The 20,798-nt window shown below is 43.2% G+C and overlaps 3 protein-coding genes and 1 pseudogene across 3 annotated transcripts; 3 read left to right on the top strand and 1 right to left on the bottom strand.

The window, feature by feature from the left end:
• Window positions 1–204: 204 nt before the first annotated feature.
• LOC136451390 (GDSL esterase/lipase At5g45920-like) lies at window positions 205–3,802 on the bottom strand. The gene is made up of 5 exons (XM_066452095.1): window positions 3,441–3,802; window positions 3,097–3,318; window positions 2,919–2,986; window positions 1,353–1,520; window positions 205–677 (listed from the first exon to the last, which is right to left on the bottom strand). The coding sequence occupies exons 1-5, from the start codon at window positions 3,537–3,539 to the stop codon at window positions 518–520; spliced, it is 717 nt and encodes a 238-aa protein (XP_066308192.1). The 5' UTR covers window positions 3,540–3,802; the 3' UTR covers window positions 205–517.
• Window positions 3,803–5,722: 1,920 nt separating this feature from the next.
• LOC136451389 (transcription factor GTE4-like) lies at window positions 5,723–11,247 on the top strand. The gene is made up of 5 exons (XM_066452093.1): window positions 5,723–7,104; window positions 7,194–7,245; window positions 7,414–7,536; window positions 7,663–7,738; window positions 10,651–11,247. The coding sequence occupies exons 1-4, from the start codon at window positions 5,842–5,844 to the stop codon at window positions 7,722–7,724; spliced, it is 1,500 nt and encodes a 499-aa protein (XP_066308190.1). The 5' UTR covers window positions 5,723–5,841; the 3' UTR covers window positions 7,725–7,738; window positions 10,651–11,247.
• A 451-nt stretch (window positions 11,248–11,698) lies between these two features.
• Window positions 11,699–14,534, top strand: LOC136451388 (uncharacterized). The gene is made up of 8 exons (XM_066452092.1): window positions 11,699–12,214; window positions 12,332–12,573; window positions 12,729–12,825; window positions 13,019–13,202; window positions 13,290–13,371; window positions 13,445–13,490; window positions 13,562–13,652; window positions 14,233–14,534. Exons 1-7 carry the CDS (start codon window positions 11,834–11,836, stop codon window positions 13,622–13,624), a joined length of 1,095 nt encoding a protein of 364 aa, XP_066308189.1. The 5' UTR covers window positions 11,699–11,833; the 3' UTR covers window positions 13,625–13,652; window positions 14,233–14,534.
• A 2,537-nt stretch (window positions 14,535–17,071) lies between these two features.
• LOC136451387 (KIN17-like protein) lies at window positions 17,072–18,699 on the top strand (annotated as a pseudogene).
• The last annotated feature ends 2,099 nt before the right edge of the window (window positions 18,700–20,798 follow it).

The following is a 20,798-nucleotide window of genomic DNA, read 5'->3' as shown; positions in this document are numbered from 1 at the left end:
CCAGAACATATACTCTGGATTTGATTCGCTGCCTGTGGTTCGCTAGCCACTGGGATCTAGGTTGATGACTTTATGTTATCTCCATTTACTGTGTGTAAAAAACCATAGAAGAACATGTCCCCACGGGACAAAGTAATGATATGGATGAGCCACCTGGTGAGGAGACCAACTATGATATGGAGATATTGTTAGGACTAGAGGGTCGTGCTGGACAGATAAAACAGGGATTTTTTCAGCTCCATGCGTTTGGAGGTTACAATCATAAATAATTGTATTACACATATTGTTATCGTATCGTGTGATCCGTATGTTTTTAGTGTAAAAGTTTAGCTATCCCATAGCATCGTCCGAGCACGCTACCTAGTAAGAAGAAAAGAAACAAGGAGAACAAAAAAAAGCATCTATCTCCACAAGGAAAAGTCGCACACGCACGCAGCACCACACACCGAGTGGAGCACGTCACTTGACACGATCGAGCAAAACATCGCCGATCCAATCGTGCGCAGTGGCGTCGTCTTCAAGCTCCGAAGGCTTTCATGGGGTCCTTGGGGTCGATCTCGTGGAACAGGGGGAGGTCGGACGGGAGCCTCTCCTGGCTGAAACCGATGCTCGCCAGCGTCTTCACCACCTCGTCGAACAGGATCTTGTTTCCTGCCGGCGAGAAGTGGAGCCCGTCGCTGCATCGTGGCATCAAAATGTTATCCCAGGCTTACACTAATCAGGACTGTTATAATGCATTCGTTACCAATTTAGAACCACAGTAATTTTGCAGGGAAAAATATTAGAAACACAGCATTCGTTACAAATACAAAAACACCAGTGCATGAAGCCTACGATGGAGAAAGCTCTACAAGTAGTAATGTACTGGGCTACTGGCCAGTGATCGTCCACATGCTACCGTGTACATAACATCAATCTGAAGGAAAAACAACTGTATTACATTCTGAAAGTTTCCTTCTACAACCTTCCAAACAGTGTTACAAGAACAAAGCCTACTGATCTTATCAAGTCGTTGTGCTTGAACTCTAGCAGTGGGACAAATAATCTGCACAACAGAGAATCACGTTCAACGACCTTCTATCTATCCTTTTTCTTATTGTCTCGGATGTACACATGAAAATACGACATCTTCACTCAACTTATGGGAGTCACATAGTTTCTAGGTAACAACCTACCCAGGTACCCATTATTGACAAGCTTTTATGTGCAACTAAACATTACCTGATTGACTATTCCAGAACCAGCGAGGTAGGCAGCTGATAACACAATGTAAGGGTACAAAAATAACTACTGCTCATTTAGTGCATCTGGATCTTGCATTGATCACAGAGGTAATCGAAATATATGCTTACCTCAATGCATCAGTTTGCCAATCTGGAAATTCCTGCATCTTCGTCCAGATGTCTATAACTGGATGATTCAATTCTATGGCAACAGCTATGCATGCCTGTGCATAAGCGCCAGCAGCCTCATTGCTTCTTTCTGGTTGGCGTGAAGGGTCGTCATCTCCATACATGTCTCTGCATAAGGGGCCAAGGACAATCAGTGTGGCTGGCTTGAAAACTACTTTAGTTTTTTTTTTCTTGAGCAAAAAACAACTTTAGTGAAAAGTGCAATTTGCAGTGGATGATTGAAGAAGTGATTAGGCCAGGCAAGGTAATCAGATCGCTGGACATGTCCAGAAACAGAGATAAATACTTTAGTGAAAAGTGCAATTTGCACTCGATGCTTGAAAAAGTCAATAGGTTCCAGCATTCTAGAACGCACATAAATTGAACGGAAAATATGTAGCATTCAGGGAATCCTATCTCATGGACTCTAGGGAAAAATATATGTGCGGCTATAAAAAGCTTGCAAAAAACACTCTTGCTTGGAGGTCCAAAATAAGCATGTTGACTCTCTCAATATGTACAATGTTCTCGGCCACTTTGTTTAAACTTTACTGAATCAAACTGCTACTATGGGCTTGCCGCTTATGTAATTCAGTATTTCCCATTTTTTCCTCCCCTCAATATATGTGCATCGATATTAGCATATACAGACAGGGCTATGACATAGTGACATATAGTGTTATGAGAAGTAACATGAATGTCATATAAATTCAAAAAAAAAACATGAATGTCATATGTTCATAGCAACTAAAATGGCAATATGGTGATCATCATAAAGGCATCCCCTGGTCTCATAAAATTATCAGCAGTTGCTGATAGATTCTCTTCATAAAGTTATGCAGCAGTGTCAGTATGGATCTAAATGCTGACGACTTTCCTGACTTTACTGAAAGCAGCAGTGTGCATGGATGCAATTCACTTTCTAACTGGCAAACTGCAGATAGTAGAAATTAGTATCATACTACTTGCATGCCATGACCGCAAAGCAGGCATGGCATATAGTATGCGTTACAGCAAAAGGAAAACAAGATGGGGGCCAGCATGTGCAAGGCACCCAACCAATGACTTGATTGTGCTATGATCGGCCACCAGATTCCCCTTAGAAAGCTAAGATCACCCAAACAGGGCCTTTATTCGCTCTACTGAAATTCCTGTCACATCGAATATTTAGACACATGCATGGAGTATTAAATATAGATTAATTACGAAACTAATTACATAACTTGCGACTAATTTGCGAGACGAATCTTTTAAGCCTAATTAGTCCACGATTTGACATCGTGTTGCTACAGTAACGTATGCTAATGACAGATTAATTAGGCTTAAAAATAGTCTCGCAAATTAGCCTCCATCTATGTAATTGTTTTTGTAATTAATCTATATTTAATGCTCTTTATTAGTATCTAAACATTCGATGTCATATGAATTTTAGGAGCGACTAAAGAATCAAACACCCCCAAAGTATGATAGCGGTGGATTGATTTGATTTGTAGTAGTATATATCTTTAGAGTGGATCTATTTGTTACCGGATTCGCGCTGGTTCATAGATCGGTGGGGGAGTGATGAGTATGATAGCAGTGGAGGGCCATCGCTCCTGTCGATCGAAAAACCAAACGACAGATAGATAAGAGAGGAATCCAATACAGAATATCCGAATCCGAGAATCGCATGAAGTGTAGGCCACAATTTATATATAACCATAACCTTGAAGTAGGCGCAGATGGCGCGGAGGTTGCTCTGGTACTCCTGGAGCGGCACGTGCTGGTGCGCCTGCACCTGGTCGGGCAGCGAGGCGTCGTTGGCGCCGAAGAAGACGGTCACGGCCGCCGGGTCCGCGCCCGCGCCCGCGCCCGCCATGGCACGCGGCAGCACCTTGAGCGCCCACCGCGTGTTGTAGCCGCTGAGCCCGCGCAGCACGACGTCCGCCTGACCAAAAAGCCCAGACGCAGCCAGATCAGGAATTCGCCAGATGAAGGCCACGCCCACGCTCAACCATCACGTGTGTCCGGCGCCGCCAGGGCCCATGGAGGAGCGCGCACGGCACGTACCTGGCGGGCGAAGCGGTCGGTGAGCGCGGCGCCCCATCCGCCGGACGCGAAGGACTGCTCGGTGATGGAGTCGCCGAAGAGCACCAGCCGCGTCCTCATGTCGGGTTGCTTTGCTCGGATCGGGGAATCTGCCGCGACCGCGAGGGCTCGTTCGCTCGCTGACTGTGACTGGAGTACTGGGCCGACGACCTCCGCCGCCAGATCCGAGAGCAGGACTGCGAGCAGTGAGCACGGGGCGCTTCACTTCTGATGCAGTTTTATTGGAGAGGCTCTGGGAGGGGACTGGCAGTGGAGTACTGCAGTGGCGGCTGGGCTACCTCGTCATCTGGGCTCTGGGGGCAGGTTTGGTGGCCGACTGGCCGTCCGTGATCCGGATCAGACGGGAATCTTGGGTGAGCTCGCCAAGTCTTCATGACGAATTTACAAATTTGACTAGCCTCCAGCAGGCACGTCGTTATCTAATCCAACTCTGGTTTTGGATCATAGTGGTTCACAAACGGTTGTTTGGTTTCTTCTCCTAAATTTTATTCGCTGTCCCATCAGATATTTAGACACATGCATAGAGTATTAAATATAGACTACTAATTACACAGCTTACGACTAATTTACGAGATGAATCTTTTAAGCCTAATTAGTCCATGATTTGACAATGTAGTGCTACAGTATGCATGTGCTAATGACGGATTAATTAGGCTTAATAAATTTTTTATTATATCCGACCACCTCATGCGACACCCTCACATGACCCCTCCTAAATTTTAGTAACCGGATCCAAACACCCCTAAAAATAGAGTTGTTTTTCTTCCCGAGGGTAGAAGGCCGGGAATTAATCGTGTGAAATGAGACAGGGAAAACGCCAGGAATGGGCCGGATACAATTCAGCCCTAAATTAACCGAACGGCTATTATTGACTAGGCTAAGATTTATTCCGAGTCCGGCTGATCCACCTAGAACGGGCTACGTTCCGAGCCATTCCAGCCAAAATGAACGAGGCCTTATTCTTTTAAGAAACAATGAAAAGAAAATCTTTTTCAAAAAGATAACAGTTGTTCTAGATTCACATGTAGCCACCCCAGCAGTGATTTATTCAGTTCCCTTGACCACATTTTGGTTTGGTTTGAAATGTGTGGAAGTTTTATACGTGTGAGGGGCTATTTTTGAAAGAGATAGAAGATGAGGTGCATATGTTTTCCAAAAAAAAAAAACAGAGCGGATAAAATGTCGGTGAAACAACAATAGAATTTCCAAACATTACATCTAGATTTAGACACTTCTAATCCAGTGTCCAATGAACGGAAGCTTATATAGCACTATTTTCTCTTATATACTATTTTATATCATTTGGATACATGTTAAGAAACTCTTAGAGGTATTGAACACTAGTTTCGATATTTTGTCGCGAAGCTCTTTCGTTATTATAGCATTATTAGGGCTTGGAAGAGTCAAAAAGATCACGTGTGCGTTGCCACCATGTGCGCGTTAGTGATAGACACATGGGTGTGGTGGCATGCCGGCACACATGTTGAGTGATGCGTTATTGTATCGATAGCATTTTCTTTAAATGTGTTAGGTTTTTTTTTGAGTGAAAATGGTGTAACATTTGGCGTAAACCTATTCAATTAGTACCTAACTTTTATCGTAAGTAATTGATTCTCGCAACCATGTCATGATTAACAAGAGTGTTTTTCGTCTATGATGTTTTCAATCGGTTGTACACGCTCGCCAAAAATGTTATCTCTTCTTCCTAAATCGTAAGTTGTTCTGACTTTTCTATGTAGAGTTTTTGCCACATAGCTAGCTATACATTACGTCTAGATACACAATAAAAACTAAAACCAGAATGACTTACAACTTAAAACAAAAAAGAGTATATATAACCTAGAACAAAGTCTTTGTTCTTATACATCATCGGGCCCAAAATATGTATTATTTTAGGATTCATGAAAGCTAAACTTTTTTTTGACTACTAACATTAGAAAAAGTTATTACATATATTGGCAATGTGGTACAACAGATGCAACCGGATTCACTTAAAATATCTATTTATTTCCTGAAATGTCATATATAGTCCATAGAAGAAATTCCTAGCCAAAGCTTCAATGTATAGACCCTATTGAAGATGTCCTTTTCGACTTGTATTCTGAATCCGGGAGGGTATAATGTTATACTAGGTTCAAATAAAAGGAACCAGGATCAAAATAATTTTTTACCAGCAATGGAAAGGAGAGGAACAAAAGAGGGGGGCAGAACAGAGCAAGGTACTAGCAGCTGCCTGCCTTGCCCCCACCACCCACCACCACACCGAACCCTCCCTGTTCCGCCTCCTCCGCCCCAAATCCCCAAATCCCCGCCTCCGATCCGCCGCCGTCCTCGATCCGCCGCAGCCGTTGACCCGCCCAGAATGGCCGGGCCGCCCTCGCCGTCCGGCAAACCCTACTCGCGCAAATCTCACGCTAGCTCCAAGGCTCCCAGCGTCCCCTCCTTCGACGCCCACAACGGCCCGCTCCTCCCCACCGTCACCTTCTCGCTGCCCTCCACGACCGCCTCCCGCCGGGAGCTGCGCCGCCGCCTCTCCGCCGAGCTCTCCCAGGTGCGCGCCGCCGCCAAGCGCCTGAACTCCCTCTCGGCTCCCGCCCCCTCCTCGGCGCTCTCCGCCACCGACCCCTCCACGCCGCTCCCGCCGCACCCGCCGGCGTCCAAGCACAAGTCTAAGAAGGGCGGGGGTGCACCGCACCCGCACCCGCACCCGCACCCGCACCCGCACCCGCACCTCTCGGCGGAGGCGCGGCGCAAGCTCTACGCGCCCGTGTTCAAGACCTGCTCCGCGCTGCTCCAGAGGCTGATGAAGCACAAGCACAGCTGGGTGTTCAACAAGCCGGTAGATGCGAGCGCTCTTGGCCTGCACGACTACCATACAATCATCACCAAGCCCATGGACCTCGGCACAGTCAAGTCAAAGCTAGGGGCCGGACAGTACAAGTCACCACGGGAATTCGCAGGTGATGTGCGTCTGACGTTCCAGAATGCCATGACGTACAACCCCAAGGGGCAGGATGTGCACTTCATGGCCGAGCAGCTGCTGAACATGTTTGAGGAGAAGTGGCCAGAGATTGAGGCTGAAGTAGCTCAGCTATCCCCACAGCCTCCGACACCATCCTCAGCAGCACCCAGGAAGCCAAAGGAGATAGATAATTCTAGGGCATTAGAGAGGTCGGATTCGACAGTTCATGCTGCAGGGATGGAGGCTACCCCGAAGACACACACTGGCAGACCCCCAGTTTTAAAGAAGCCCAAGGCAAGGGAGCCCAATAAGAGGGATATGACATTCTGGGAGAAGCAGCGGCTTAGCAATAACCTCCAGGATTTGCCTCCGGAGAAGCTAGACAATGTTGTTCAGATCATAAAGAAGAGGAACTTGTCACTCAGCCAGCATGATGATGAGATTGAGGTTGATATTGATAGCTTTGATGTTGAAACATTATGGGAGCTTGATAGATTTGTGACAAACTATCGGAAGAGTATAACTAAGAATAAGCGGAAGGCTGAGCTTGAGCTTTCTGCGGTAAGGCCAGATGAAGCTGATCCTGATCAGGAGCTGGAGAAGGTAGAACATGTGAGGCAGGACGAGGCAGATCAGGATCAAATTCCTGCAGTACAAGAGCCGGTATGACTATGGTTGATAGTATTCAGTGCCATCACTAAATTTTATGGAATATAGCACGTGCGGTTCTTACTGTTGTCTTTCGGTTACAGATTCCAGAACCAGAAGCAGTTGATGTTGAGCCACCTAAGCACAATGCAGCAGGTGGGCCAGTAGTGTGTCTTTAGACCATTGTTATGATTGCTATATTCGTCATTTTCTGTTTAAGAAAAGAACAAATGTCTCATTATAGTCATTCTTATAATGCAACATTCGCTTTTTATTACAATCCATTATCACTGTGAAAAACCAACTAACTTTACTCTACTACAGATGACAATGAGAGATTTGTGGGTGAATCATCACCTGGTCATTTGGAAGATCAGAAGGGAGAGAATACTGGTAGATCAAGTAGTTCTGGAAGCTCTAGCAGTGACTCGGGGTCATCCTCTAGTGGTAAATGTTCTATTATTTTAAGATATTGTAACAAGAAAACTTTTGGATTCTGTATTTTTCTTTTATAATCGTTTGGTTTGGAAGTATTTGGAGAACACATGAATTTACCTTAAGAAACATTTGCAGATACGGACTCAGATAGTTCATCAGCAGATGGTTCTGATGCTGCACAATCACCCAGAACGTAGCATCTACAGGCCAGGTATATTCTGCATTAACGCAGCAACCATTTGCATTTAATGTCCAATAACTTTGGTAAATTCTTCAAAATCAGATAATCTTTTTTTGGATTTGCAAACCACTATAACTACCAAGTGCGCAGAGAAAAAAAATCATGTCCTTTATGGAACTAGCTTAATTAGTTCCTTGCTTTTTCTAGAAAGCTTTTGGGTGTAACTTTATTGTCTGACTTACAGAGGATGCTAATGTTTCTGGTTGTTAAGCTCACATGAGCAAGCCAAATTCATCTTCTGGCTCACGTATTGTATTTTGCTCACCCATGAATCTTAATATTTTATCCCTTTTTCTAGCTGCATAAGCTTTTTCAAAAAATTGGAATTCGGAAGACCAATGTGATACCTTATGCCTTTGTATAAGTTTATATATACACTAGCGAAAATGTAACTCATTGGCTTCGTCCTCTAGTTCTTTGCACAGAACATGGGTAAGAAATAAATGTGTAGTCTTGGTGGTGACTTGCTTGGTTGTTCTGACTAGGGCACATGAAAGAATAGCCTCTGTTGTTGGCTTGTAAGTAAAATCAAGGAGTGCTTATAATTGCTATAATCTGTGACTTTGATCTACTGAATAAAGTAACTATGGTTTGACTAGAGTCTCTGTTCGCATGATTTAATGTGATAAGGCTTTTACTACTGCAATCTTAAAATGACACAGTAGTTTTCCAAACTCATTAGAAAGTATATTTGTTGGTTACAGAAACATTTTTTAGGATAAGGATTAGAGATATTCCCTAGATAAATTATAAATGGTTGTCCAAGTGTTCACATGAATGGCATAGCACAGTTATTTATGTTTTTCCTTGCATATATAGTCCAAAACAGTGGATATTGGGTGTCAACTGCTCATTTTCTTGCATATTTAGTGTCACATGCTCATATTTGAAGTGACACATTGTCTGTAGATATATGCTAGTTTAATGTTGTCCTGTTAATTCGTAATATATTTGATTAGTCTAATGTTATGAACCTAACTGTTCGAAACTGAAAATGTTCAAAATGATGAACTTCTGTACATGCTCTGATACTGCTCGTCTTTTATAATTCATACTTCTTAAATTTAATTACACCTAGAAGCTTCTATTTTGAACCAGGCATATAAATTTGACCAGATGCCAAGTGATACCATTGTTCTTTGAAACTATATTAGCACCTTGTGTATGATTTTTTTTTGGCGCATCTTTGTCTTTGTTTTTTAGTGAGTACTGAGTACTCTAGGCTCTAGCTGCCCACTTTGTGTTGAGCTGACATTTACTAGACTTACGATCCAAACTGATTTGCTCTTTGCCTTTTCTTCTTGCTAGCCAGGTTTTTGGTATTGATATCTCTGCATCTATCTGGCTCTAGATTTAGGTATAGCACCAAATTAGTATTAGGAATAAACGTATCATTGATTGGTGCTACTATCCCTCAGAATTCAAGCAACAGAGTGATCAATTGTATAGCTGCTGTTTTTTGGCGTACGCTGAGCTGGTTGTTTGTTATTCAAATTCAAATTCTAACTATATTTGGAAAATTGAGAGGGAGGTAGTCTTATCGTGGTTAATTAAAGTTTATACCAGCTACTTCCTTTTGTGGATTTCAAGTAGGTTTGCTTGGTATCATTTCCCATTTTCATCATCGAGGAAGTATCAGGTGCGCGATAGTGTATCGGCGGTCGGCGCACATGTGCGCAAACTGAGAGGGAGGTAGTCTTGTTGTAGTTAATTAAAGTTTATACCAGCTACTTCCTTTTGTGGATTTCAAGTAGGTTTGCTTGGTATCATTTCCCATTTTCATCATCAAGGAAGTATCAGGTGCGCGATAGTGTATCAGCGGTCGGCGCACATGTGCGCAAACTTAATCTCACCCCTCTTATCCACCTTGTTCACTTTTTAAGTGGACCATATCTAATTGGACTTAAGACAGCCCAAGAGGGATGAAGAGATTTGTATCCATTCAGATTGAATTTGAGGGGTGAGATTGAGTTTGTGCACATGTGTATTGATACGCCCTGTTCGCTTGGCTTATAAGCCGTACACTTTCAGCCAACGAATAATATTTTTCTCTCACAACAAATCAGCCAACAGTACTTTCAGCCATGGCTTATCAGCCAAGCGAACAGGGCAAATACTCTTGTGTATCTGATACTACCCTTTCATCATCTATTTATATGTAGTCATGCTGGGCTAGCCGCCTAGCCCATGGAGAACTGCTATTTACTAATATTTTTGCCCATTGAAGGAAGTTCTCCAGTTCAGATAATTGTTTTCTGCACTTGTTTCGTGGATCATTTGAAAATATAACTTTTCCTGAAAATTTGTCGTGTTCAAATCCCACACTAGTCAAATTATCATAAAGGTTAAGTTGTAAACATATAGCTGACTTTCTCCTCTTTATTTTCTTAACCTTTTCTTAAACTTACTGAGGTGCTTGATTGTCTTATCCTGCCCCCCTACCCTGGAGGCTTAGACCAGGTCCTCCAGAGCCTTGGTGAATTAGAATAAGTTAAGTAATTTTAGTCGTTGACTAGTTTGTTATACATAATGGGGTGCAGATCTGAAGCCAAATGTAGCATAGATTGCTTGATTTGATACATTACCACAAGCTGCACTAAGTTTAAGTGACTGGAATTTCTTCTATTTACTAGTGTTATTGCTAGGCGCTTATGCCTTACTTGCTCCTTTTTTTTGTCATTTATAGTTATTATTTTAGGTATTTTTTATTGCCCAGGAAGGTTGTTTCACTACTAATTTTACATAAAAGTTTGTTGCTCTTAAAGCAAGTTTTTAGCAAATCTTGGTATGGAATAAACTGATTAAATTATAACTAGTTTCATGATCACACAATCATGATTCATGAATGACGAATCTGACATGTAAAACTTCCTTCTATGCAGATGTTGATGGGGCACTGGAAAGGCCATAACAACTTAGTTCAACAAAGGATTCTAGCATGAAATTGTCGGGCGAGAGATTGTTGTAAATTTTGGTCATGTAGGAACTCTAACCAGTGCCATGCTGTTTGTCGTTTTGTGCACAAAGTGGATGCCCGAGATAGCAAATGCACCAATTCACCTGTACAACTATCTGCAGTTGTGTACTTACTGTAGAGTGCCATGTTTACCTAGTCGTCGAGCTGGAAGTTACCTCAACATTGGAATTGGATAGGAGGAAACCTGAAAACTGGGGCAGTGAAACAAGCGGTGGGGTGAAGACCAGGAACCTGGAGGCCTCGCCCTGTTGTAAGATTGTACAATTGCTATAGTCATGTAATTTCTGTTGGTGTTTGCATCAGCATTAGCTTTTTTTTAAAAAAAGGTTTGCATTGCCATTGATCTTCCTCTCTTGTTGCCCTGCCTCTTCTAATTGAGCTGCTCATGTGTTCCAACTTTTCAACTGGAGTCCATCTGATCTCTGTAGTTTGTGATCGGTATTAGGAGTCAAGTCAGTACCCTAGCAGCTGAGAGTACAGTAGTGCACCTTGCTGTCGCTATGGTGAAGGAGAAGCATCTGATAGTTTGAGGGTGTGTTTAGGTGGGGAGGTGAAAATTTTTGGGTGTCACATCGAAGGTGTTGGGAGAGGTTTTTGGATACTAATAAAAAATAAATTACAGAATCCATCAGGAAACCGTGAGACGAATCTAATGATACTAATTAATCGGTCATTAGCACATGTGGGTTACTGTAGCACTTACGGTTTTTTATGGACTAATTAGGTTTAAAAGATTCGTCTCGTAATTTTGTCGAGAACTGTGCAATTAGTTTTTTTTTATCTATATTTAATACTCTATACATATGTTTAAACATGCTCTTTTAATGTAGGAGGTAAAAATTTTTGGAAACTAAACGGGGTCTGAACAGTGATCTATTGGCTTCTTGCTATAAAGAAAGCATCCCAAGTAGGAACTCCTATTTTTTCCATGATGAAACTCTCACGTCCAAGAGGGTCGGAGTGTCAATGTGTCATATTTCTCGTGAAATTCCCCCAAGCAGGCCAATGTGCTTCGTTTGTTCCGTGGCCTCTTCCACCCTTCGGTGGACGCGAACGCGAACGCATCGCGTTATCCCGGCTCCAGCCAAATGCACCCGCTCCGCCGCCTACCGTTGCTCCCACTGCCACGCGGTCCCTCACCCCGCCGTCTGCTATCGGCCGCGGCAACCTCCTCCGCCGCCGCTTCGCCGCTTCCATGGCCAGGCCTCCACGCTTGGCGCCGGGCGCCGCCCAGCGACCTCCGCACGTGGGGCCCGAACGGTCCCTGCGCCTCCGACGTCGATGAGTCGGCGGCTGACGCCGGCGCGGGCTCGTCGCTGGCGGAGATGGGGGCGCTCGTGCTGTCCACCGCCGATCCCCTCGCCAAGGCGCGGCTCACCCACGCTGCCTTCACCCGGTGGGCCGCCGGGCTCCCCGTCGGCCAGGCGACGGCGCCCGACCACCCCGCTAGGCCCGATAAGCCCCTCGTGGTAAACCCTCTCGCGCTGCTCGTGCACCTCCTCCGATCCTCCTCTTCACCTCTTGGTTGAGGCGTTTCGTCGAGCAGGAGGTGGTGGATGACTGGGCGTTGCTGCTCTCCTGTGCAGGTGACGCAGAAGGAGATTACCACGCACAAGGAGATGGGAGTGCCACTCAACGCGTACATGCTGCACAACCTGGCACACGTCGAGCTCAACGCCATCGACCTCGCGTGGGACACCGTCGTGCGGTTCGCGCCGCTCAGGGATACGCTAGGGGACGGGTTCTTCGCGGATTTCGCGCGTGTGGCCGATGACGAGAGCCGACATTTTCGGTGGTACTCGCAGCGGCTCGCGGAGCTCGGGTTCAGGTTAGTGGCGCAAAAGATGCAGCACCAGCTACTTGCTTCTTCGATTCCATTGTATGAATGTTTGTACTATCATGTATTCATCTGTCACTTGGTCAGACGAAGGAATCAACTATCTACTGATAATACTCACAGTGATCATCGTACTTTCTGGACAGTTATGGTGATATGCCTGTTCACAATCTTCTGTGGAGGGAGTGTGCAAAGTCCTCAAGTGACGTTTCTGCACGATTGGCAGTGATTCCTTTGGTCCAGGTGCCAACATCACTGCCACTTCCTTCTGTGTGATGCTTGTCCTGTGTATATGCTTTAATTTTTGTAGTTGAACTTAATAGTCTTCAGTCTTCACCTAGTAGGTGTAGGTTCCATGTTTTAGGTGAGAATGCTTGCTGAAAGAAGTTTACATTGTTATAATTGACCAATATGTTGATTATTAGAACCTTGATAGGAAGCCAGAGGCCTTGATGCTGGACCAAGATTAGTGCAAAGGTTATTTGGTTTTGGGGACCATCGATCTGCAGACATTGTGGCACGAGTAGCAGAGGAAGAGCTTGCACATGTTTCTGTAGGTTTGTATTGGTTTCTCAAAGTATGCCAAATGATGGGTCATGAACCGGGTGATACTTTTAAAGGTTTGCCCATCTCCTAATTGTGTAGACTGCGATATATGCTTATAAAAGATCATGCTGGCTAATGGAATGTTCACTTCAACATCATAGACTTGATAAAGGAGTACGACGTTGTACTGAAGGGTCCATTCAACTATCCGGCTCGTGATGAAGCTGGTATACCCCGTGAATGGTAATTTCTGATTAGCACGCATAAGTCTTGAGGCATTCACATCTATAGGAGGTTAATGTTTATATTGTTTTAGGTATGACGAGAAGTTCAAACAAGAAGCTGCACAAAAACTTTCAGAGGTGAGAGACTGTCTAGTTTTTTATGATGAATGTTTTGCTATGAACCTAAACCAGCAACATGTCCTTGACAGGTCCATGATAGACTAGCTTGTATTGTTGAGATGGAGAAAGAGAATGCAAGTTTGAATGGCTAAGTGCCACTTGATGTACACGAGAGACTGGGTAGGCACTCTACTAATTATTTACCATATTTAAATTAGTCTTCTTAACCCTGAAAAACTACGGAATATCTCATTAGCCATACCTGCCATTCATATCCTTTTTGAGTGACACGTGTTGTCTTTTGTCTTTGAGATAGACGAACATGATTATCTTCTATATTCTGTTGGCTGTTGCCTCGAATAGTTAAACTTTGTGCATATGGTAGACTGATAGCACCCATTACTGGATTCAAATCACTTGTTTCTTAGATAATTCTTGTGAACACTGGATTATCTGTAGAAACAAATCGAGTGGGAAAATCTTGAACTCTTGAAGGAAAAGCCCTTCTGTACCTCAACTATGGGCACATGATCCATAATGATTTCCTGTCAATGTCATTCAGATCCCCTAAGCCAATGAGATATTCCGGTCTCTAACCTTGCTAATGGTTTTGTTGAAACTCTCTCTAAAATGCACTCTGCCCATAGCCCCATATTTAAAACGACAAATAGCAGGACGTTACCAAAAGCTAACTTTAGTATTATTATTATATTTCTTGTTTGGTAGCAGTGAATAAAGTCTTTAAACTTGACCATTCCAGGTTTTGTCTGATGGAGTGAAAAGATAAGGAATCATCAAAGCGTGTTAGACCTATCAGTGGATGCTTGGAAAGTTTTCTGCCGTCAAGTGGGGAACCAGATATTTTTTTTTGGTAACAGGGAAACCAGATATTGTAGGCCGGAAGCCGTGAACTGGTACCATTAGGATGCTGGATTACCTTTTTTTTTAAACTAGGGCCCTGTATTACTTGGAACAGAATCAACAGTGGATTGGTAGGACACATATCAACTCTTCGTTCTGGTGCAGGCTTATTGAGTACCAAATGTTGTGTTCAGCTCTGTATCTGTGATGTGAACAAGCAGTGTTATTGGCTGTACAGTGAGTACCAAATGCTCGTGTGCGGCCATGATGCCTATCGCCCTATCGCAACCTCTTTTTTATTTTTTATTTTTTTGGTCTTTGACTCGACCCAGTTTGTTTTAAACAGTACCTTTCAGCCTCCAAAGTTGTTGATGCTCCATAAATCATATATAAGTGCCCCCTTGATTTTTGTTTTATCTCTAAGATAAGATGTATCCTGCTCAGATTATAATGTCACATTGGACTCTCCAATCTTTTAGCATTGCTCTTATTGTTAGAAGAGCTTTCAGCAAGGTGTTTTGGTAGTCCTACCCGTTTCAGTTTTTGTACAGCTGGGGTCCTTCTTGCCCTTGTATATTAGTGCTAAACTGCTAACATAATTCTTCACTAGCAGATAAGGTCTTAGTTACTGTGGTGACCAATGGTTGCTGAGTCCAGTGATAATATTCATCTAATTATAGGGACCTTTTCATACGCATATGTCCTGTGACCCAATTGCCATTCTTATATTATGCTAAATACATCCATGTTTTGGCCATTCTTTTGTTTATATGCTATTCCCTCTGTTCCAAATTATAAGTCATTTTGACTTTTTTGGTTCATTCATTTTGCTAGGTATCTAGACATATTATTATATCTAGGTGCATAGCAAAATAGATGTACCAAAAAAAGTCAAAGCGACTTATAATTTGGAACAGGGGGAGTACTACATAGAACCCCGGTTCTGCTTGAAAACATCTGTAATATGTACTACCACTGAACACTGGAAATTTGTATTTGTCCCCTTGCACACTTTTTAGGAGCAACAAGAGCATCTCTAGCGGTAGTAGAAAATCCTAACCCTAAAAATTAGTTATTGGAAAGTCCACTTTTTTTTTTGTTTTAAAAGACTTCCGCTCTAAGAGGGATATCTCATCTGAAATGTAGGGTCCATCTGTTGTTCAATAAAACTCTCTTTTTAGTTTTAAGTCCCCTTTGGGGTCTATTTGTCGTTCAATAAGACTCTTTTAAGCCTCCTTTGGATTGCGGGTTTTTTTTGTCCGTTTCTCATGTTTTTCTAAAAAACAAACTGATTCATGTATAATTTCTACGTGATTATTGTAAAATTCTTGCGTTTAGACCTTATTTTTCTCCTCACTTGTTTTTTTTATCCTCCGAGCACCGCATCTTCCCCACCCATTCCTCTCTGACCGCTGCATTCCTGTGAGGCCTCCACAATGGGAGGTTCCATGCTGAACCTCTGCAATAAATGTTGTTATAGGAGCAGCTCCTATGCATAGAACCAGGTTATATATGGAATAAAAAAATATTTTCTGTATCAGTCTCTCTCTTGCCTCCACCCGTATATGAATCCACCCCATTCTATAAACTGTGGAGAAATTACAGTTGACATCTTATCACTCGTCGGGCCCAGTATAGAACCAGTCCCCTCATCTTTGAGCGGCGGGGGCTAGGTTTTGCTCGCCCGAGAAGCCCATGAAATCCCAACGTCTATAAACAAAGCCTCTAGACCATAGCATTTTGCAGGCTGGCCCAAAAATACCCAGCCATTTCAGGCAAAATAATCTTGCAGAAAAAGTCCACATTACATCCCTTAACTTTTATGAAAGCCTATTTTTCTTTCCTGAACTCTAAAACCTGGTAAACCACCTCCCTAAACTTTTAAAACTGTTCGTTTTATCTCCCTGACCGGTTATAAGCGGTTTTCAAAGGCGGTTTTGTCTTTTTCTTTTTTATTTATTTCAGTTGAATCTTTGAAAAATCACAGTAAATCATAGAAAAATCATAAAATGAAAATCCAATTTTGTTGGACTCCACATGAGTAGATCTACACAGTGAACATATAATATGGTATGCTTTAGTACAATTTTTTTGCTATAGCTTTAGATTTATGCTTTTCTGTAATTAATTCATAGCTGTAGTTCTATAGTCCAATTATGGTGAAATTTTTATGGTGGACTAATTATTATATGCTTGCACTGTAATAAAAATTTCATACCCATTGAATCATGTATAGCTTAGTTATAGATTTATAAAAAAAATATTTATAAATCTATAACTAAGCTATACATGATCCAATGAGTATGAAATTCTTACTACAGTTCAGACATACAATAATTAGTCAATCATAAAAATTTAACCATAATTAGACCATAGAAACTACAGCTATGAATTAATTATAGAAAAGCATAAATTTAAAGCTATAGCAAAAAAAATTGTACTAAAGCATACCATATTATATGTTCACTGTGTATATCAATCAAAAGATTTTGATCAATAAGGCTCCTCAACAGAGTAATATTTCACTGTAGAAGATAATGCTTCTATCCTTCTATCAAACCTTGATATATGGAATGGCAATCACCAGTGTACCCAGCAATCAAAACCTCGTCTCTATTCTTATTGCCACTGGCCCAATCGGAAGGGAAGGCGCGCCGCGTTTCTAGTCCAATCGATCCCCAATCCGTTCACACACGCCTCCCCAACCTCACCGGCGCCTCCCTCTTCTCCGGCCGCCACTTTCCATCATAAACAGCCCACACCTGGTCGCCTCGCGTGCGGCAGGGGCGGCGGTGCGATGGGGAAGCACGAGTTCCTGACGCCGAAGGCGATCGCGAACCGGATCAAGGCGAAGGGGCTGCAGAAGCTGCGGTGGTACTGCCAGATGTGCCAGAAGCAGTGCCGCGACGAGAACGGGTTCAAGTGCCACTGCATGTCGGAGTCGCACCAGCGGCAGATGCAGGTGTTCGGCATGGCGCCCGACCGCGTCGTCGGGGGCTTCTCTGAGGAGTTCCTCGAGTCCTTCCTCTCCCTCATCCGCCGCGCGCACCGCCACTCCCGCGTCGCCGCCACCGTCGTCTACAACGAGTATATCGCAGACCGGCACCATGTGCACATGAACTCCACGCGGTGGGCCACGCTCACCGAGTTCGTCAAGTTCCTGGGGCGCGAGGGATACTGCAAGGTGGAGGACACGCCCAAGGGATGGTTCATGACCTACATCGACCGTGACTCGGAGCAGGCCGTCAAGGACCGCCTCAAGCGCAAGAAGATCAAGTCAGACATGGCTGAGGACGAGCGCCAGGAGTGCATGATTGCCCGCCAGATTGAGCGTGCGCAGAAGTCCTTAGCTAAACCCAGTGAAGGTGATGTTGCCGAGGGTGAGTCTGAGTCCGGCAGTGAAGAAGAGTATTCAGGTTCGGATGATGATGGGGAGGAGCGGGAGGATGGCTCGAAAGAGGCAAACAAGGCAACAGGGAAGATTGCGATTGCACTTCAGAAGGCTGTGCCAGGGCCCAAGGTTAATCCTTTTGAGGATAAGCCGAAGGTGAAATTTGTTTTGACGAAGAGGATGACTCGGGTATCAGAGAGAAGGAGAAGGACAAGGAGAAGGATGAGGAGGCCAACAAAAAGGGAAAGGATGTGAAGGCAGCAGAGGCAAGGAGGTCAGCATTGGACGAGCTGATGAAGGAGGAGGAGAAGGCCAAGGAGAGGAGCAATAGAAAGGACTACTGGCTGTGCCCTGGGATTGTGGTCAAGGTGATGAGCAAGTCATTGGCAGAGAAGGGGTACTACAAGCAGAAAGGGGTGGTGAAGAAAGTGATCGATAAATATGTTGGGGAGATTGAGATGTTCGAGAGCAAGCATGTTCTCAGGGTCGACCAAGACGAACTTGAGACTGTGATCCCTCAGATTGGTGGGCTGGTTCGGATTGTAAATGGGGCTTATCTGGGGTCAAATGCCAGGTTGCTCTCAGTGGACACACAGAAATTCTGTGCAAAAGTGCAGGTTGAGAAAGGCCTCTATGATGGGAAGGTTATTAGCGCTGTCGAATATGAGGACATTTGCAAGATATCCTTATGATATGCATTATACAACATGATTCATTCCATTTTCCTAGATCATCACTGAAGCAAACAATAGCTATACAAGTCAATGTACTAGCTCTGTCTGGTAGATGCCTAACAGCGTCTGTGCTTGTTATTGCTTGTGCTGTAATATCTTCTGTTGAAGCAGTGTTCAATATGTTGATGTTTCTAGTTCACTGTAACTGCTGAAAGGCTATGTGTGAGAATATGGTGTCATGTATGTTTGCTTGTTACTAGACCAGAATAACCGTATTGACAATTTTGTAATATTTGGTTAACTTCTATATTTCTGTTTCTAGTTAATATTCAAATGCTTTCTTGGTAGTTTGAGCATTTCTTTTGATAATTTCATCATATTTTTGGATGCTATTATGAACGTAAAGGACTCAACTACATAAATACCGCCAAAAGATAATTGAGAACAAGAAGAATAGAAAAATTGCTTGTGATATTATCAATATGAAAGAACCAACTCAGTTTAGTCAACTACAGATGACAATGAGAGATACGTGGGTGAATCATCACCTGGTCATTTGGAAGATCAGAAGGGAGAGAATGCTGGTAGATCAAGTAGTTCTGGAAGCTGTGGCAGTGACTCAGGCTCGTCCTCTAGTGGTAAATGTTCTCTTACTTTTAATATATTGTAACAAGAAAATCTTTTGGATTCTGTATTTTTCTTTATAAAAGTTTGGTTCGGAAGTATTTGGAGAACATGAATTTACCTTGAGGAGCATGTGCAGATACGGCACAGATAAGTTCATCAACAGATGGCTCTGATGCTGTGCAATCACCCAGAACGTAGCATATATGGCCTGGTATATTTTACATTAATGCAGCAATCATTTGCATTAATGGCCAATAGCTTTGGTAAATTCTTCAAAATCCAGCAGACTCTTTAAGAGTGTAGAGAAAATTCATGTTTCATGGAACTAGCTTAATTTATGAATTGTTTATTCTAGAAAGACTTTGGATGAATATTTCTCATCCGGCTTACAGAGGATGCTAATTTTGCTGATTGATAACTCACATGAGCTAGTGAGCAAGCCTGAATTTGTCTAGCAGGTAATCGGGTTATGTTTTGTACTTTGCTAATCTTAAATGTTTTATATTTTTTCTATCTCCATAATGTTTAAAAAATATTGAGTTCAGGAGATCAGTATTACATGTTATGTCTCTGTATATAGTTGAATGTTCTGTTACTAGTGATTTGCGCGCGCCCATGCGCACCGAACAGAAAACCGGATTTCTAAACTGGATGCAAGATGTTCAAATACTACATGTATATTACATGAAACACAAAGCTGGATTTCTAAATCGGGATGCAAGGTGTCGACATAGTACATATATATCTTACATGAGACAGTCCTTGGTTTGGATATTCTTAATTTCTATCTATGTGACATATGCTGTATCATCATCGATGCTGAAAGTGTGTTCTTGTTTCACTCGAGGAGGCATGTTTCATGGAGAAGGGGTGATGCTGCGGCTTAAAGACAGATGATCGAATATCTTGGGGAGGTGATTCTCTTCCTCCATCGCTGAGTGTTTCTTGTGTAGGGAGTTCTTAAGAAGAGATGGGAGTAGGTAGGCCTGAATCGAGCAAAACATCCAACAAACACATTCCCAAACATACTCTGCATCTATTTCCTTGTTCACCATCAAAAGTATAGATCAACAATTTGTCCATAGCTCAGCCGCAAAAGAACCTAAACAAACAGTCTATGCAGCGGAACCTCTTTAAGAAAGCAATGACATTAGCTTGCTATATCTTCACACCTCTCTGAATCACACTGGTTAATAGCAGCAACAACATTTGCCACTTCGGTAGCTCTGGTTGGCAGAGAAACAAACACACGAGCTACCTTTCTGTACAGAACTAATCCCTGAGCTACCCATAGGCATTTTGTACTCCTAGGTAGTATGATACTGCCTGTAAGGTAGCCAGCTCATATGCACGGGCATGATCTGACTGCATAGGAAACCAAACGAAAATGCTCTGATTCTCCTGAATGACACCTGACAGCGGCAACTCAACTCCACCCTGACATGACAGCCACATCCTCAGGAATTTCACAAACTAAAGACATATAGGGTAAAGAACAACGAAATCGCAATCTATGTGCAGCTGCTATCAGCCTGTTCGTTTCGTCGTAATTCGTAAACGATCGTGGATTATTTACTGCTGGCTGGTTTGGTGTGAGAGAAAAATACTATTACAGCTTATAATCCACGATCGTATACGAGCAAGCGAACAGGCTGTATAAGAAAAAAAAAACATAAGCAACTCGATGAAATCAGACACACCACACCACACCACACTGCAGGCCTAAAATCCCAGGAAAGAAAACAAAGCAGCTGAGGGAAAGAATCTCACCAA

The sequence above is a fragment of the Miscanthus floridulus genome, chromosome 5 (genome assembly GCF_019320115.1).
Source record: "Miscanthus floridulus cultivar M001 chromosome 5, ASM1932011v1, whole genome shotgun sequence".
Classification (NCBI taxonomy): domain Eukaryota; kingdom Viridiplantae; phylum Streptophyta; class Magnoliopsida; order Poales; family Poaceae; genus Miscanthus; species Miscanthus floridulus.
This window is presented reverse-complemented; position numbering and strand designations above follow the sequence as displayed.

Bases quoted from the DNA above. Each gene is read 5' to 3' on its own strand.
- LOC136451390 (XM_066452095.1), bottom strand. From the start codon at position 3,539: ATGAGGACGCGGCTGGTGCTCTTCGGCGACTCCATCACCGAGCAGTCC. The intron at 2,987-3,096 runs GTTATGGTTATA...TTCGATCGACAG, and splicing joins CCATCTGCGCCTACTTCAAG to GAGCGATGGCCCTCCACTGC. The intron at 678-1,352 runs GTAAGCATATAT...GCCACGATGCAG, and splicing joins TGGCAAACTGATGCATTGAG to CGACGGGCTCCACTTCTCGC.
- LOC136451389 (XM_066452093.1), top strand. From the start codon at position 5,842: ATGGCCGGGCCGCCCTCGCCGTCCGGCAAACCCTACTCGCGCAAATCT. The intron at 7,105-7,193 runs GTATGACTATGG...TTTCGGTTACAG, and splicing joins TTCCTGCAGTACAAGAGCCG to ATTCCAGAACCAGAAGCAGT. The intron at 7,537-7,662 runs GTAAATGTTCTA...AAACATTTGCAG, and splicing joins CTCGGGGTCATCCTCTAGTG to ATACGGACTCAGATAGTTCA.
- LOC136451388 (XM_066452092.1), top strand. From the start codon at position 11,834: ATGCACCCGCTCCGCCGCCTACCGTTGCTCCCACTGCCACGCGGTCCC. The intron at 12,826-13,018 runs GTGCCAACATCA...GAACCTTGATAG, and splicing joins CAGTGATTCCTTTGGTCCAG to GAAGCCAGAGGCCTTGATGC. The intron at 13,491-13,561 runs GTGAGAGACTGT...TGTCCTTGACAG, and splicing joins CTGCACAAAAACTTTCAGAG to GTCCATGATAGACTAGCTTG.